The sequence below is a fragment of the Protopterus annectens genome, chromosome 5.part0 (genome assembly GCF_019279795.1).
Source record: "Protopterus annectens isolate FY-2018-M chromosome 5.part0, PAN1.0, whole genome shotgun sequence".
In the NCBI taxonomy this organism is placed as follows: Eukaryota; Metazoa; Chordata; order Ceratodontiformes; family Protopteridae; genus Protopterus; species Protopterus annectens.
The window spans coordinates 286,058,645-286,074,536 of record NC_056735.1 but is presented as its reverse complement, the minus strand read 5'-3'; the positions used below and the strand labels follow the sequence as shown (position 1 = coordinate 286,074,536).

The window sequence follows — 15,892 nt, the reverse complement described above, 5'->3', positions numbered from 1 at the left end:
CCCTCTTGCCCTCTGCCCCACCAGTCTTCAACAGCTTCCAGTACCTATGGCTACAAGCATGAAAAGAAGCAATGTAAGGCAATTTAATCAAGTGTGCAGCATGGGTGATGGTGTGGACTGTTATCTGAGAATATGTCATAACAGCAAGAAGTAAAACCAGAATGCAATGACATAAAATTTGAAATGTTTGTGAAAATTCTGTAAATGACATTTGTGTGAAGTTCACAAAAGCAGTTGTGGCATGTGGACAATAGTCTGAAAATGTCTGGGAAAGAAATTTAATCACAGAAACTGTATATAAATTATAAATTTGCTGTATTTAACGTCAGTAATGTCTAAGTCTATGTTTAGAGGTTTTTCTTTAACATGCTAAGTGAGTCTGCAAGTGTACTTTTGTCTTATTTGGGACACAGACCTATGCTTGTGGGTCAACTATGTATCAACTGCGTTTATAACAATAAGGACCCCAGATAGGTTTTTCAAAAAGTAGTTCTGCAAAATTTATTAAAGCAAGTCAGTGTTCTTGGTAAAAAAGGAAACTCGACTGTCGGTGACAGTACCTTCGGTGAACAGAATTCACTCTTTTTGCATTCGCTGAAATTACATTCGGTGACACAATGTGCTCCCTAATTTAGAATTTCATAGTGACAGAACACTTGGGCAGACAGCCATATATGAGTGAGTCTGATGCTAGGGCTGAAAACAATGCAAAAGCACTTGGCATTAGACTAGGTCTCTGAATTAAATAAAAAACAGAATATTAAAGTTTATGCAAATAGAAGTTGCATGAAAAAAGGAGACTGATAAACATATATATCTGTCTTAGCATCTCTCCAAATGTAGAAGCATGCTAAGCAAAACACTGAAAATAAGGGCATAAGCTGCTTAAAGACAAAATACCACATTAAACTGTCACATGTAGTAGCGCCAGCTATACGTTTAAGGGAAAAAAACAGAGCACGAGCTTAACAGCTTGGAGCCGCTAGGTCTGAATGATTTACAGGCAAAGCCTACTGAATGGGTTAACAGCATGATTGTGAAGCAAGACAAAGTTAGAATCTGTGACTCCCGCACAGATTTAACAAAGGATTCTGAGGGAATGTTATACATTACAGGTAGCTTATACAAAATTCTTTTCAGTGCTAAATGCTAATCTGGGTTTTGACAAAGTAAACTAAATGAAGCAAGTTTCAGTCTGTACCTTTACTGCATCACTAAGCAGACATAGATTTCTGATTTAGTAGAATATAGCCTGATTGTACTACAGTATATACAGTTTAAGGGATACGTAGTCCCACATTTTAGTAACATTAAGGAATAATTTACTTTAAAGGAATTAGAGTTACTTAGGATATGAGTCACGTGACCTAAGTAACTAATTCCTTTAAATTATTCCTTATTGCTATTAAAATGTGTACAGATGAAACATATGAAACCTGTGCGCAAGTAATCTTGTGAGAAAGCAGCATAGTGCCTTGATTGCTAAGGCCTCATTCCTACATAATGTGTCTGATTTATCTTGCTGGAATTGCAGACCTTTGGCTGGAAGACCTATCAAGTATCAAACAAGATGAGAGCAGCCTACCAGGATATTTGAATCATTTTCCTCAACCCCCTTTTGTCCCATTTTCATACATGAGGTTAATGTATTGTGTCAACTGTCAGCATCGTTCTCGATTCAATGACACTCTCCTACTTCTTCAAATGGTCATGCCTGACTGTTGCAGGTCTTCTTTCACACAATTCTTCCATCTCTATGCTGAATGCCCTCATTTCCTCTTGCCTACTTCCTACCTCTCCCAAATTCTTCTTCACCACACTGTATTCTATTTTCCTCCACAGGTGCCTAAATCACTGTAATCTATTCTCTTTGACTTTCTCTGTAATTGGAGGTATTTTGGCTTCTGTTCTGATGTTCTTTCTTTTTCTGTCTCACAATTTGAATCCTACCACTATCTGAGACACTTCATCTCCATCACCTCTAGCTTCCTCAACTGCTCTGCCTTCACTGTCCAGGTTTTGTACATTTTTTGTACACTTTAGTTTGCAACAATTTGTTGTCAACATTTTGGGACACTGGAACTTGCATTGTCACAGATTATATGGTTTGCTTTGGGATCATACGAGTTGGACAAGAGGAAAAAGGTGAGCTTTCTTCTTTTGCTTTACATTTTTCTTTTTTCTCCATGTGCAACCTCAACGTTAGTATATACAGAGAAGGAGTCCCCACAAGAGGGTGTGCAGGGGACTTGCCCTCCTGCAAAACAATTACTTTAATGTATTTCATGATTCTTTTATTGTCTGTTCTTTGCTGTTGTCATTATTTGTGATGTTAGATGCCATAGTTTATCTAATTGTATCTCAACAAAGCATGTGGTGATTATTTGAATTAAATTTATGAAAAAAATACATTTATGGTTAGTAATAATATCTAGGCATTAATATCAACAAATTCAGCATCATGGGACTTGCACAAAATACATAAATCATTATTATACAATAAACGGTCAGTTCACAAAAATGACACCATGACAATTTCACATCTGTTTGTATCTAACAATGGCAGGAAGGCATTCATTCTTTAAATTTTCAGTTTTAAAGACATGTAATTGACTCAGTTTACAGTGTCAGTCCATTATGTTGAAACTCAGCATTCCAACAACAAAAAAATTAATAGATAAATTACATTTTGCAAAGTGCGGGCAGGGTCTCCACAGTCCCTATGGAAGAGGCTTTGCCCCTGCACTTGCACTCTCTCACAAAAATAACATCCTCTGCTGTCACCCAAGTGAGCACACAGTTTCTGCTACATGGGCCTTCACTGAGATGGATCCTATCAAACAATAAGTAAAATCTACTCACACCAGAGAGATCGCTGTACTGCTTCAATCCTCACTGATACAACCTATTATTGAAAATTACACTGCAGACTGTAGAATTTGAACAAGCCAACTGAAAAAGCTTGAACGGTATAATGATGTTTCCTTACTGGAAAAATGAAATGGTTGGTTGGAAAGCTTGAACGTCTGTATTCAGAAAGGCTTCAGCTAACAGCAGACTGGGAGACCTAACACTAAAAATAGATACCACTAGCACAAAAGATTGGAACAAATAAATTATACAAAATCCTTCAAAATTATGGAATATACTTCTGTTTATAACAAGGACATCAGCCTGCCAAGCTGGTCTTTGTTTATGTCTAGAAGTATTTCATCTGTGAAAGTCCAAAGTGCTGTTACTCTGCTACATCCTGACCAAAAACCATGTTGTTTGTATGAACGATTGTATTTGTTGATGTATTCTCTAAGTTGTGTGTAGATGAGTTTCTCTAGGATCTTTCCTGGGGGGGGGGGGTGGAAATCAGGTGGTTTATGTGATGGCTTAGAGGAGATGATTTACTTTGGAAGTGGAATTACTTTGCCAATTTTAGTTACTTAAAGTTTAACTGAGTAAAAGTCCTTCCAAGGACGAGTTGAGTGGCCAGATAAGAATAGTCACAGCAGTAATACAGATGTATAAAACATCTAAAATACGGCCTGTAGAAAAATGCATAACCATAAACTAGGTGTAGTAACTTGGTTGTGCTATGCAGTGTACAAATGAAACATATGAAACCTATATGCCAAGTAAAAAACATAAACAATCCTTTTTAAATATGAGACACACACTGAAAGGGAGATATGTCAAGGAGGGTTTTCACTGACAACATTTTAAAAAGATAAATCTGGTAAACAAAGCAAAGAACACATACTCATTAACTGTCATGTTTGAAGAAGTGGTGCAATAACATTCCCTGTGCTCTGATTGGCTACACATATGCTTTACTGCCATACAGCATTAAATGTACCTGTGCTGGTTCTTCATCATTTCTATAACATTCTTCAGATCTCTAATTTGTGCTCGCATCTCTTCTAAAGCATGCTGGCCTTGACTAATAGGTTCAGTCTCTGACTTCACTTCAGCGGTAAGCAAACAAGGTGAGTTAGGTCTGTGTCCTGTTGTGCTGACATTAAGAGGATGAAGTGTGCTTGCTAGAGGTCCTGGCAACTGCGTGCTGCTTCCAGTGGACGGTAAAATTGGAGGTCCAGGTTTTGGTGGTATCTGTTATAGTAAAACAGACAAAAAGTGTTACATTGCATCGCACATGTAAGAATGACAATGCAATAACATCAGTGCAATGAATATGCACATTACTTTAAGAAACAGTGTAAAGCAAAGTGTGCTGTACTCCTAAAACAAATCAAAATAATTGTATGACCACTTTAAAACAACCTCCACAGGAAAAATGAAAATAACTCAAATTCAGGTAAAGAAAGGATTGTAGTGTTGTTTCTAGAGTGTAGCCCAGCTATTGTCCTTCCCTGCCTGCTACGTTTTCAGGCAGTAATCCATCCCCATGCTGACATATTTCTGATGTTAGTGCATGCAGCATCTGTAAGCATGTTTCTTAGGTATGAATGGGCTATATTAACTGTGAATTTCACAGTTTACTCACTTCCTCAGGAAATACAATGGGCACCAATGCTAATTTTTAGCAGATCCTTGCCAATGTGTTCCAGAATTTCAGTGAATCTTCTTTTCTGATACTCTCCTCCCAGTCTAAAATACTTTTCTTCCTTGTAGTCTTAGCATACTGTTTAGACACTTTCGTGCTTTGAAATTTTGTATTCTAATACCTTTTCATGGTGACTTCAGTTAGCAATCCCACTACTTTACTGTGTAACAGGAAGGTTATTCTGCCACCCATGGCAGATCATTTACATTACAGCACTAATCTTACTTAATACCACTCATGCTGCATTTAGTGCACCCATAGCTCTTCTGTCACAAACCCATTAGTTGCAGATGTTAGCAATATTTTCAGAAGGTTCAGTTTTCTCTACATCCATAATACACACACACACACACACACACACACACACACACACACACACACACACACACACACACACACACACACACACACACACACAAACGCATAGATAGACAGCTAGATATAGATACATAAACACTACTTGTAAAGATAGTTAATGGTAATAGGTAATGCTTCAAAACTGCACACCACAGAGCCCTACTAATAGCTGTCTCTACTTTGGTTACAGCTGTCTTCTTTTGCAAATGTCTTGTAAGCATTTCCCTACCCATTTCAATATATTCACCCTACTGGTCCTCTGCAGATTAGGATCTGTGCCAAAGGTTTTGTATAAGTAAACAGAGATTACATCAACAGCAGATTTTACCACTTTAGGCACTCTTTGTTACACTGCCAAAGAATCCTATCAAACTAGTTTTGAATACTCAGTATTATCTCTTTGAGTAATATCTCACAATTGTAGAGTTGAGCCCACATAGCTTATATTAAACTGAAATCTGCTTAAACTTCAGCTCATTGAGAGCAATATGCTATCTTCACCATTTCTTAGAATGCAGCTTTTGTTTTGTCAGGAAGAACATAGCTGCTAGAACTGGACATGCCAGCTTTTGTCTGTTACCAATATGCACCCAATGACAACCTTAGTTAATGCTGAATTATACCGTACCTCTACAAACAGACCATCACTAAACTCATCTCTTAGATGGTCAAGTAATGTCCTGGTTGCAGCATGTCAGTATGCAGCTAATATTTGTCATTCGTCCAGATCTTCAGCATCGAAACTTGTAAACTCCTAAGTTCTTAAAGTTCCATTATTTAATGTTTTCCTCCTCTTCTCATACTTGTAGAACCTATTATCTCTTTTTTCATTATCCTCATCAGTCATCCGTTTATGCCTTTGTCAGGTTTATATCTATACCCGACTTCTGTTGATATTTCAAGGTTATAATTTTCTGTCTTCCCCTTGTAGTTTCATACCTACTTCTTTTAGTTTTGCTTTTGTTTCAGTCACATAAGCAGATCACATGCAGCACAAAGTCCATAACTCTTAATTGCCTCTGATTTTGTCTAATCCTTCAGTCATCCCCAGTTTCTCCATTCCCTCACGGGATACATAATGAATATGAGAACTAATACCCTATAAAAGTAATACACAATGTACAACCACAGAAATCTTTTAATGACCGCTTTTGTCCTGTACTTCCAGGACTTCATCACATCTGAAGTCCTGGAATTACAGGACAAAAGCGTTTATTAGAAGATTGACTTACCCTGTGATTTCTGTGGTTGTACATATTGTATTACTTTTATATATAGTGAATATCATACCTTAATTCACTGAAAGCATTTTTTTAATTGAGTCCTCTCTTTAGTTGAACAGACTACAGTGAAATTAGTGACACTGAAAAACTATGGGGTAAAGAATTTTCTCCTGATCACCAAAGCTTGTGAATCTTAGAGTTAGTCTATTTAAACACTTGGACACTGGGCTGCTTCTATTTACTTTTATTATTTTTTAATGAGCTTTTGCTAAAGTTGACATTTTTTATTTAATGTAAAGTTTCATTATTTACTGGTGTAATATTTCCTGCCTGTTTACTAAACCCTGGATTCCATCTTTCACTGTCTCATCTCCATGCTCTATAGGAATCTCAAGTCTCTCAACAAGCTGATCAGCATTACAGCAAACTCCCATTTCTCATAAAGGTGCAAGCTTGCATTAAGAAGCAATTATGTTCTTCTGTACACTGTCACTTACTCAGGGGCCTTGTGTGCACAGCTGTACATCTGTATATATACTGTATGTTTTATTTCTATCAAAAGGGAAATACTATCACATTAGCCTTCTTCCTTCTTATCCATTACTGCCATTATCCATTTCATCATCCACCACTGCCCCAGACAGACACCTAGCTTTTAATGGACTCCTTCCAGAAGACAGATCACAAGGCTCACAGAGGGACTCACTGCCTTTGTAACAGACTTGCCTTTTTGCACTTAATTTAAATGTTGCTCTAAGAACTACACTGATTTCTTCTTTACTTCTTCCCTGCAAAAGATTCAAATGTGGCTCAAATTTATGCATGCAATTCATGTTTTTGCTTATATGTTTGCTTACTTTACCTTTGAATCCACCAGGCTTATGGGATGTTTTCAGGAAAGACCTGAGGTGGTATTTACATGGACTAGGAAATTCCCATACCTTTAACTGGGAGTGATGTTCCCATGCACATATAGGAAGAACAAGGAGAGTGTGCTGGAGAAAGTCGTGTGATGAGCTTGCCAAGGAGTCCCTCTTGTTTGTCTAGAGAGGAATGTTTTTCCACAGAAAAGATGCACAATAGTCCCTATTTACTAACCAGAGAAGGTGAAGGTCTATGTTCAGCCATCGAATGGAAATTCTCTCAACTGCTGAACATTGAACTCTAGCCATCAGATGCTTATTCAGCAAACGTTCATTTCATTGATGGGGAAAGTAACTAGTTGGCTACCACTTCCCCATCTGCCCTTTTCCCCACGGTAGTGCAGTCTCGGAGTTATATATACAGTTAAGGGAATGTGAGGAGTGTGGGGGCAAAGCCCCCCACCTGAGTGGTTTTGAAATACTGCGGTGGGGAACACGGGGAAATGGTGACCAACTAGTTAATTTCTCCATCAATGAAATGAACGTTCGCTGAATGAACATTTGCTGTATAGGGTTTGATGTTCAGCCATTTGATGGAAGTTCCATCGAATGGCTGAACACAGACCAAGAAGGTGGAACAAAAAGAAACTGAGGAGAAGCCTGTGATGCCACAGGAAATGTTATCACAGGGTGCAATAAATGAGTGCTAGTGGAACCTCTATGCTTGTACTAAAAGTAGATGTTTCTAGGTCTCCTTTATGTATGGAATGGACTTCAAAGTAGCATTTTCTGAAGTAAGCAGGATGGAATGTAGACTGCTGGACTTTATGAACCAGAAGAACTTCTGGCATTAGCAGATGCTGAATCAAAGAAAGGTGCTGGTCCTGCAGAAAAGCTGCATGCTGATGTAGTTGCAATTTCCTCTGTAAATGAGGTTATACTTACCAGGGAAGAAATGACACACATCTTTTTTAAAGAAAAAAACAGAAGTCATAACAAACAGGACGTTTCTGTGGAAACACACTATTAGACTATTACATCTACATTTCTTTCCAGGATGCACTTTACTTCATGCAAAAGGTGAAGGAGTGATTGATGTGCAATTCAGAAAAGGTTTCAATCCAGTCTGGATATACTATGAAAAAAAAAACAGGACACTGTTTCCAAAGGCATAAGACTTTTGAATGAAGAATCCATTGGATTTATTAACTAGAAATCTTAAAGGAAGACATCTTGATTTTGTTACATAATTATAGCAAAGGGTTTGCAGAAGAGGATTTCTGGGGGGGGGGTAAGATATTGCAGAAAACAATACACAACATAATCCAGCACTTATTAAATACAGTTCATTGGTCAAACCAAAGGGTCGCTGTTGGCTCACAGAAAAGTCATTTTCATTGATGGGCCATGGGACATTTGAAAATTTAATGTACTAATATTAAATGTACTTTCTGGAAGGAAAAGGGGTACGGAGAAAAATATTATGTACATTTACAGGAAAGCTACATGCTTTCCTGAATGTTACAAAATTGCTAGAAACATAAAATTAGGAATGGAGATACAGATGGATAACAGATATATGAGTGTGAGTTTCAAGGGCAGAGAACTTTACTACTGAGGTTAAGTCTGTTTTCATTGGCAGACTGTATTGTTTAACAAATGGCTATCTGTGTTTGTGTTATTTTATTTCAATATCTGTGAACATTGTGGAGGTAAATAAGAAAACAGTATGCACACTGACAGACTTGAACAGTGTGTCTGGTAACTGGTGAGAAATAGCCAATTAATGGAACACTAGAATGGCTGGGGAGGGGGCTGCTGCTGGAGGGTAGAAGTTGCTGCAGGAGGGGTTGGTCTAGTGGGGGCCGATCTATTACCCTCCATAGGGCCCTATTTGACCATGATCCAGTTCTGGCATTTAAAATAGGAAATACGTACACAAAGGTAATTGCAGTTTAACTACATTACAAGGTATCTTTTTCTTCTTATGCATTTAAATGATTTAAAGAAATGACTGGAGTGGCTTTCTTGGGGAGTGACCTATCTATGGGTGTGGCTCAAATAGGGGTATTTTGTGAGTATGTTGTGAGTAGGGTGTAAGGGGCGCCGGGGCACTACTTCGCCTAGGGTGCCATTTCAGCTAAGGTCAGCCCTGCAAGCAGTGTCAGGGGAAGAATGCACATTTTGATGATAGTTTATTTGTACTTCCCGCATCAAGGACATTTTGTTTATGGTGTATAGGATGCAGAAACCCACATCTCCAGTTCAAAAAAGACATTGTTGTTGCTTGTGCTCTTAATTTAGAAAACTTAACTGCAAGTAGTCACTACTAATATTATCTGTGTTCCATTATTATTAATACTACTGTTTACAATTGCCTCTGTATATGATATACAATTTATTAATATAAACTTAAATTACGGTCATGTACCTGCAGGTCTTGTATAATTAAGTTATAACAATGGTAGAAGTAGCATAATGAGGAAATCAAAGCTTAATAAATATAGCACCATATTATTTATAGACCATTTTTATTTTGAATCTACTACAACAATAAGCCATGGCTGGCTGAGGATAATGCTGGATTTATCCATGGCTGGCATGGTTTGGTCACAAGGGCGAAGCAACTTAACTATGTTAAATCTCAGGAAGAGAACGTGAGAGTAACAGGAATAATCAGCAGCCACATCACATGCTCATATTATGCGATAGGCTGCTGACTTATTCCCATCGGCTACCAATTTCCTGTGGTTAAAACTGCAATGACTTGTGGACATCTTCATTGCTGCCTTCAGTCTTCCCATCTGGACTGTTTTAAAAACAGTCTGGCAGCAAAAAAGTTTTTTTTTTTTCATTTTTTGTTTAATTGGAATTCGAGCACACAAGAGCACTGCTCCGAGTTCCATGTAACATTGCATGTTCGGCTTTACACATTAGTCAGTGCGTAAAACTTACTAATTAAACTTTTTTTTTTTTTTTTTTGAGAAAGTTGGGGGCTGCATCCCAGCAGTCCGGTACCACTAGCTACCCTTGACAGTAGTTGGCACTAGCATGATTTCATAAATCATAAATCATGTCAGAGAAAAACTTTATGATGCATTTGGCACACTGGGAAGTCTTACAAGTCATCTGCTGATCCGGAAATTAGTCTACCACTTTTTATGCTATGCCTACACTGTCTGTTTACAGTGAGGTAAAGAATTTACTGTTTCCTATCATAAAAGCCATGCTAACACTCTATGATGAAACAAAAAAAAAGGTGCCCCAAAAGAAGCTACTGTGATAAGCAGTGCATATAACATCATCTTCCTCTATAGAAGTGGATTATTCTCATCAATTGAAAAAAGTCATCAGTGGTTTTCTGTCACAAATCCTAAGGCAAAGGTACTCATATCACACACTTGAACATAATCTGATGGCCAAAACTGTAACATGTGAAACAGTGCTAAGAGTTAAAAAAGCACACACTCCTCATTACCATATACAGAGGCTCTGTGGTTTACCCCATTTTCTTGAGAGCATTCTTGACTGCTCATATGGGCAGAAAATGGCATCAAGAAGTTGTACAATTTATAGTCAAACCCATCTAAACAATCTAGGTAATTTGTTCTGGTCCTTCTCTTCATCCATTACCTCTGATAACTACCTGACCACAACTTCAAAGCGAAACGCTCCAGGTTAAAATAATAAAGCCATCTTTCTCAACAAATTCAGACTCAGATGGTGAACCTAGTGAAAAAAAGTTGAAGAAATCATTGCAGTTTTTGTTCTCTTACCTTCCAGTGATGAAAACCAGTAATATGTTTCCATATCAATGGCACATACTGTTCACTGGAATCTCAGAACTAACCTGTTGGAGCCATCAGCAATTCAGGAAACGGCAAAATGTCAAAATACTACCGCTGGTGGTGGTATATTTTAGAATCAAGTTTCACTAGAGTTTGAAGAGTACTGGATTTATTCAAAATTGGACAGAATGGGGCATTTCAGTGGAAGTTTGGAAGTCGGGAGGGAAGGAAGTAATAAAGATCTGGAAGGGTTTGTTTACCAGTATTTTAAAAGGGTAAGAGAAGCACCAACATCTTGGAAGAAAGCTGCACTGTTTTTTTCACCCTAAGAGGGTAAAGACTTTTCAGACCCAGCTTCATACTGCCCATTTCAATTTTAAACCATGAGTGTTGCCAAAATTGATAGATATGGATTGACATGGTTTTGTAGACAGGAGGCAAACATTTGACAGCATTAATTGATCAATGATGATGGAAGCAGAGTGTAATAAAATAGCACTATTACTGGTGGGTCTTGATACAAAGAAGGTATTCATTACCGTCAGATGGGATTTTATGAGGAGGACGATGGTAGCATTTGCATTTCCTGATAGAATAATAGGGTTAATTAGGAAGTCGTATTTAGTGTCACAAGCAAGAATTAAGGTTGGAGGGCTCCTCTTTCCTCTTTGTTATTCACTCTATATTAACAGCCATTGAGAAAAAAATAAGGGACCCAAAAATTCAAGGATACAAGCGGTATGGTAATCAAGAAACGTTATTTTATTTGCAGATGATGTTATTTTCTACTTGAAATATCCAGAAAAGAACATTTTGGTATCATGGTGCATTTTTACAGTTTCACAGTTTTCCAGGATGTAAAATTAATGAAGCTAAAAACAAATGCTGTAGCAGTAAACTATATACCCATTCATAAGTTGGTTCAGCAATACTCGCATTTATGGGGGTATGATAAGATGTATTTAGGTGTATGGATTACAAAGGTTTTGCTATGGCAGCAAGGACATCTGGGAAGAGACTAAGCAAAAGATAATACAAAAACAGAGAAAATGGAAGCTCTGGGTTATGGATATGTATTGTAAGATAGAAGCAGTGAAAATGTTTCTAGTCCCATTATTTTTTCATACAGGTCAGGTATATTTTATCAAGCAGACGAAATGTTGTGGATTGTAATTAATAAAGAGCTGAAGGAATTTATGTGGGAGAAGAAGAAAACAAGAACTGGGATAAGACAATACAACAAGGCAGTTTAGGATTTCCTGATTTGAAAACCTACTTTGAGCTACACAATTAAGGTTCATGTACATGACACAAGCAGAAGGTTATAACTCAAAGTGGAAAGGAGTGATGATCATACATTGGTGAGCATGAGGAAATAAGGACAGGGTAGGGTTTTGGATGCAGATCCTTAAGGAGAATAACAACAACCATACAGAATATTATATTTATAAAGTAGTCAACAGGGAAACGGAGAAAGGAGATTTTTACCAATAAGAAGTAATGAATTTACAGGAGAAAAGTATCAAAGGAACCAAAGAACTTGAAGCAATGTTTATTTATTTATTTATTTATTTACATATGTATTATTTGATAACTAGATTGGTGAACTGGTCTACTGACACTTTTCAGTCATGACCCAGGTCCAGAGGGCAACATATAGTAAACAAAAAGGAACAATTAAACATGGTAGAAAGACATACGGGAAGTTGTGAGGTACATTTGTAGATAGTTGGAATACCATAATAGTACAGTTATATGATTATGCATATAATAAATTTAAACGGTACAGTTGTAGATGGCTTGAATGCACTGTGAAAAAACACCATTTACAGTAAAAAACTTCATCAGAATCAGAGTCTGATGAAATCCACTACTGTGGATGAAACAGCTAAATAAATGTTATTTTCCTCATCATAATGTTTTTTCACAGTATAATATCTTGGTACCTAATTTTTACTGTGTTTTTTGGAGTTTATGGTTGGAATGCAATCATGGTGCTGACAGCACAGTATTTAAAGTATTTAAAATATTTGCATGTTGTGGCAGTTCTATGGTCATCTGAGCAATGATGAGGATTAAGACTAGCAATGTTGACACATCTGAGTCGCAAAGTTGAAAAGTTAAAATACAGAAGGGGAGGGGTGATTAATTGTGCTGAATACTGTCAAAAGGATTCATTGGTGAACGATTAATTATCAGACATTCCAGAAGAAAGTTACCAACATCAAAGGACAGGGCAAAGTTGCAGTCAGTGGCATAGAAATTGCCAATGCCCCATCCAGTGAAACAGGCATGATGTGATGGACTAGTGGTTTAAACAGTTTCAAATTCAACAAAGTCTCCATGTCTTTTAATGGCATCCCTACAGAGATGCAAAATGATTTTGACAAAAGACATTTGGATTTTGTCAGAAAAGAGTACTTCAGATTTAGGAAAAGGAGAGACTTGACAAGGAAAGGAATGACTTTTTGTAAGGTATCCCATGTTTTTCTGTTACCACTGAAGACAAATATAACAACATAAGAACACAATATTTACTAATGAAGTGCTATTTATCATGCGTTGCTATTCATTTCTCTGTAGATAATCCTGACTAGAACTTGCAGTGACCTGTACTGCAGCACTTTGTATCTTTCATCACATGTGCTGCCTTTTCTCCGGAAGCATGACAGAAGTAGCAAGAGGTGTGATGCATGCAACACCACAAGCAGAACAGCTACACTATTACTGTAGGGAAAACAGAGAGTAAAAAACAGAATGCATGCTTGTTAAGACAAAACTCAGTACAAATACAGAATAAAACAACGACTTTAGCCATTCATTTATAGAAGTATGCATAAAGCAAATCGGAAAACAACAATGGAAACTTAATCGTGGCTACTGTTGCCTTCATACTCCTCTACTGCTTAACATTCACTGTTTAATATGATTTTTTCACAATAACTAGTCTCCATATTAATGGAATCCACCACCCTCTGAGTTATATTAATGAATTATCAATGGCCTCTCCATGGTGAGGCTAGATCAACCTACACCTGGTACCATTTACAGGAAGCCCAAGTACGTATCACTGAAAGTGAGTAAATCAGATTTCATCCATGATCAATAGATCATTATTACTATTATAAAAAATGTATGACTACTTAAAAATATATAATGCAGTTATTAAAAAAGTGTGAAAAAACAGTGACACATTTTTTGCAGAAACAAGTCAGTGGAAACGTCCTGTAGATGTACTTGCATATGCTCATGTGCTTGTATGTGCTGACATACATGTCACCTTACTGGCCAGCAGTCGGTACCATTGAGAGAAAGGCTGTTGCTTAACTTTGATAAGGGGTGTGCACGAAGAAGTAAATTATTATGGGGGGGATGGATGGCTCACTAAGGAGCTGCATTGCTGTAATCTGTTTTTTATTATAAGTTACATTTCTTTTGGTGTTACAATGGCAATAATTTTAAATGTTTAACTGGTCGCAGACTTGGCACTTCTTTCTGTTGGCAAAACCAGTTTATCAGTGGCAGTAGTTGTGCTTTGTTGAGATTTGATTGGCTGGATTAAGTTATCTGACAGTTGTTGCACAACTCTAAGTGCACAGTTTTAAGCAGATCCACAAGCACATTTGGAAATCTGTTATCTCACTGGACCTAAAAGAGATTCACTAAGACCTGCTCTGTCTATAAAGGCAAACAAAAAGTTACAGCTTTTCTTGAGGAAGTGATGGAAAGCACATACTGATTTATGCATTGTATCTGCAGAAATGACCTGGTATCTTACTTTAAAGCCATAACAACTTTTTTAATTTCTACAAACATGAGTAGAAATGTTTTATTTTAAATGAAAACTATACAACATATAGAAAAAGCCTCCACATTTCAAGTATAAAGGAAACAATTTCTAATCCAACTTACAGGGACTGTCTGTTGAGGCCTTTTAGCAAGTTCTGCGATTTTGGGGATAAAGCAGCCATCATGTTCATCTCGCTCCTTTTCATCTCTGTCATCTTCAGGGCTCGTGGAGTCAAGAAGGTCAGGACTTGAAAGAGACGACTGTAAGTAAAAGGGATAGAAGATGTGACACCAGTGTGACCATAGATCAAATATGTCAAGATTTCACAGAACACTACATGAAAAAATAACCAATTTATTTCTAAAACAGTACAGCAAGGTGACAAGTAGTGTCTGAAATCCGATTCTTTTAATCAACAGAATAAGTGAAATATGATTCCTGGTTAACAGTCATACGCAGTGTTTTAAGAGGTGCTGAAAATAATAATGCGACCTCAAAAAAATGAAACTCAGGTGGTCGCACTATGACTTTGTAAGCATACACAGAGCAATGAACTTTAAAGCATCACTGTTCATTTTTTTTAAAATAAATTGGAAGGACATTTAATAATTAGGTTGTTAAAATGTAGTCATGTATACAAAAAATTCAATAAAGTACCATCAAATCTAGAAACACATTGCCAAATAAATGCTAACCCCATAGGATGCTACTTATTCCTGAAGCATGTACAGTATACCTGGATACTGATTTATCTCGAAGTGTCATACCTATTACACAGTAGTGAAGCAGTTAGCACTTGGTTTCTTGGTTCAAATCTTCTGTATGAACCATGCATATCATGCCTGTGTCCATGAGGTTTTTCTGGCAAGTACACCAGTTAGCCCCATGCCCATGCCTGCTAGGTGGATTGGCTAGACCCTGAAGTTTATGTACTGTTTCCTCACACACACAGAGCATAACATCTACATAGAAATATCTGGCCCATTCCAGTATGAAGGGAATCACATAGGGGCAAACTCCTATGCCATTAGACCAAGGAGACAATGGTGGAAAGAAGTTCAGTTCTCCTAAAGTAGGCCACTTGTCTAGCAAGAGTTGGGCCTTATTTGACCTCCACCAAGCAACAGGAGCAGGAAATGCCCTGGCTCATGTAGTAGAAATGAGACTGAGCAACAGCTGTCCAGATCTCCATGGATGTCTACAAAAGCCAACCATTTTGATATAAGACAACACTATATTCGTGTGCAGAACCAATTCAACACAAAGAAACTGGAATGCTCCCTAGCAACTCCCAACACTTTCCACAGGAACCAGAT

At 37.4% G+C, this 15,892-nt stretch overlaps 1 protein-coding gene across 8 annotated transcripts in view; it reads right to left on the bottom strand.

Annotated features, from left to right (window-relative positions):
- The window catches only part of SH3KBP1 (SH3 domain containing kinase binding protein 1), a 1,961,420-nt gene that overhangs the window by 47,447 nt on the left and 1,898,081 nt on the right, over positions 1-15,892 (bottom strand). For all 8 annotated transcript variants that reach the window (XM_044072267.1, XM_044072266.1, XM_044072264.1 and 5 more), the window contains 2 exons: positions 14,699-14,836; positions 3,848-4,101 (listed from right to left, as the gene is read on the bottom strand). In XM_044072267.1, the coding sequence (XP_043928202.1) occupies positions 3,848-4,101; positions 14,699-14,836 (392 nt within the window). The remainder of the gene's footprint in view (positions 1-3,847; positions 4,102-14,698; positions 14,837-15,892) is intronic.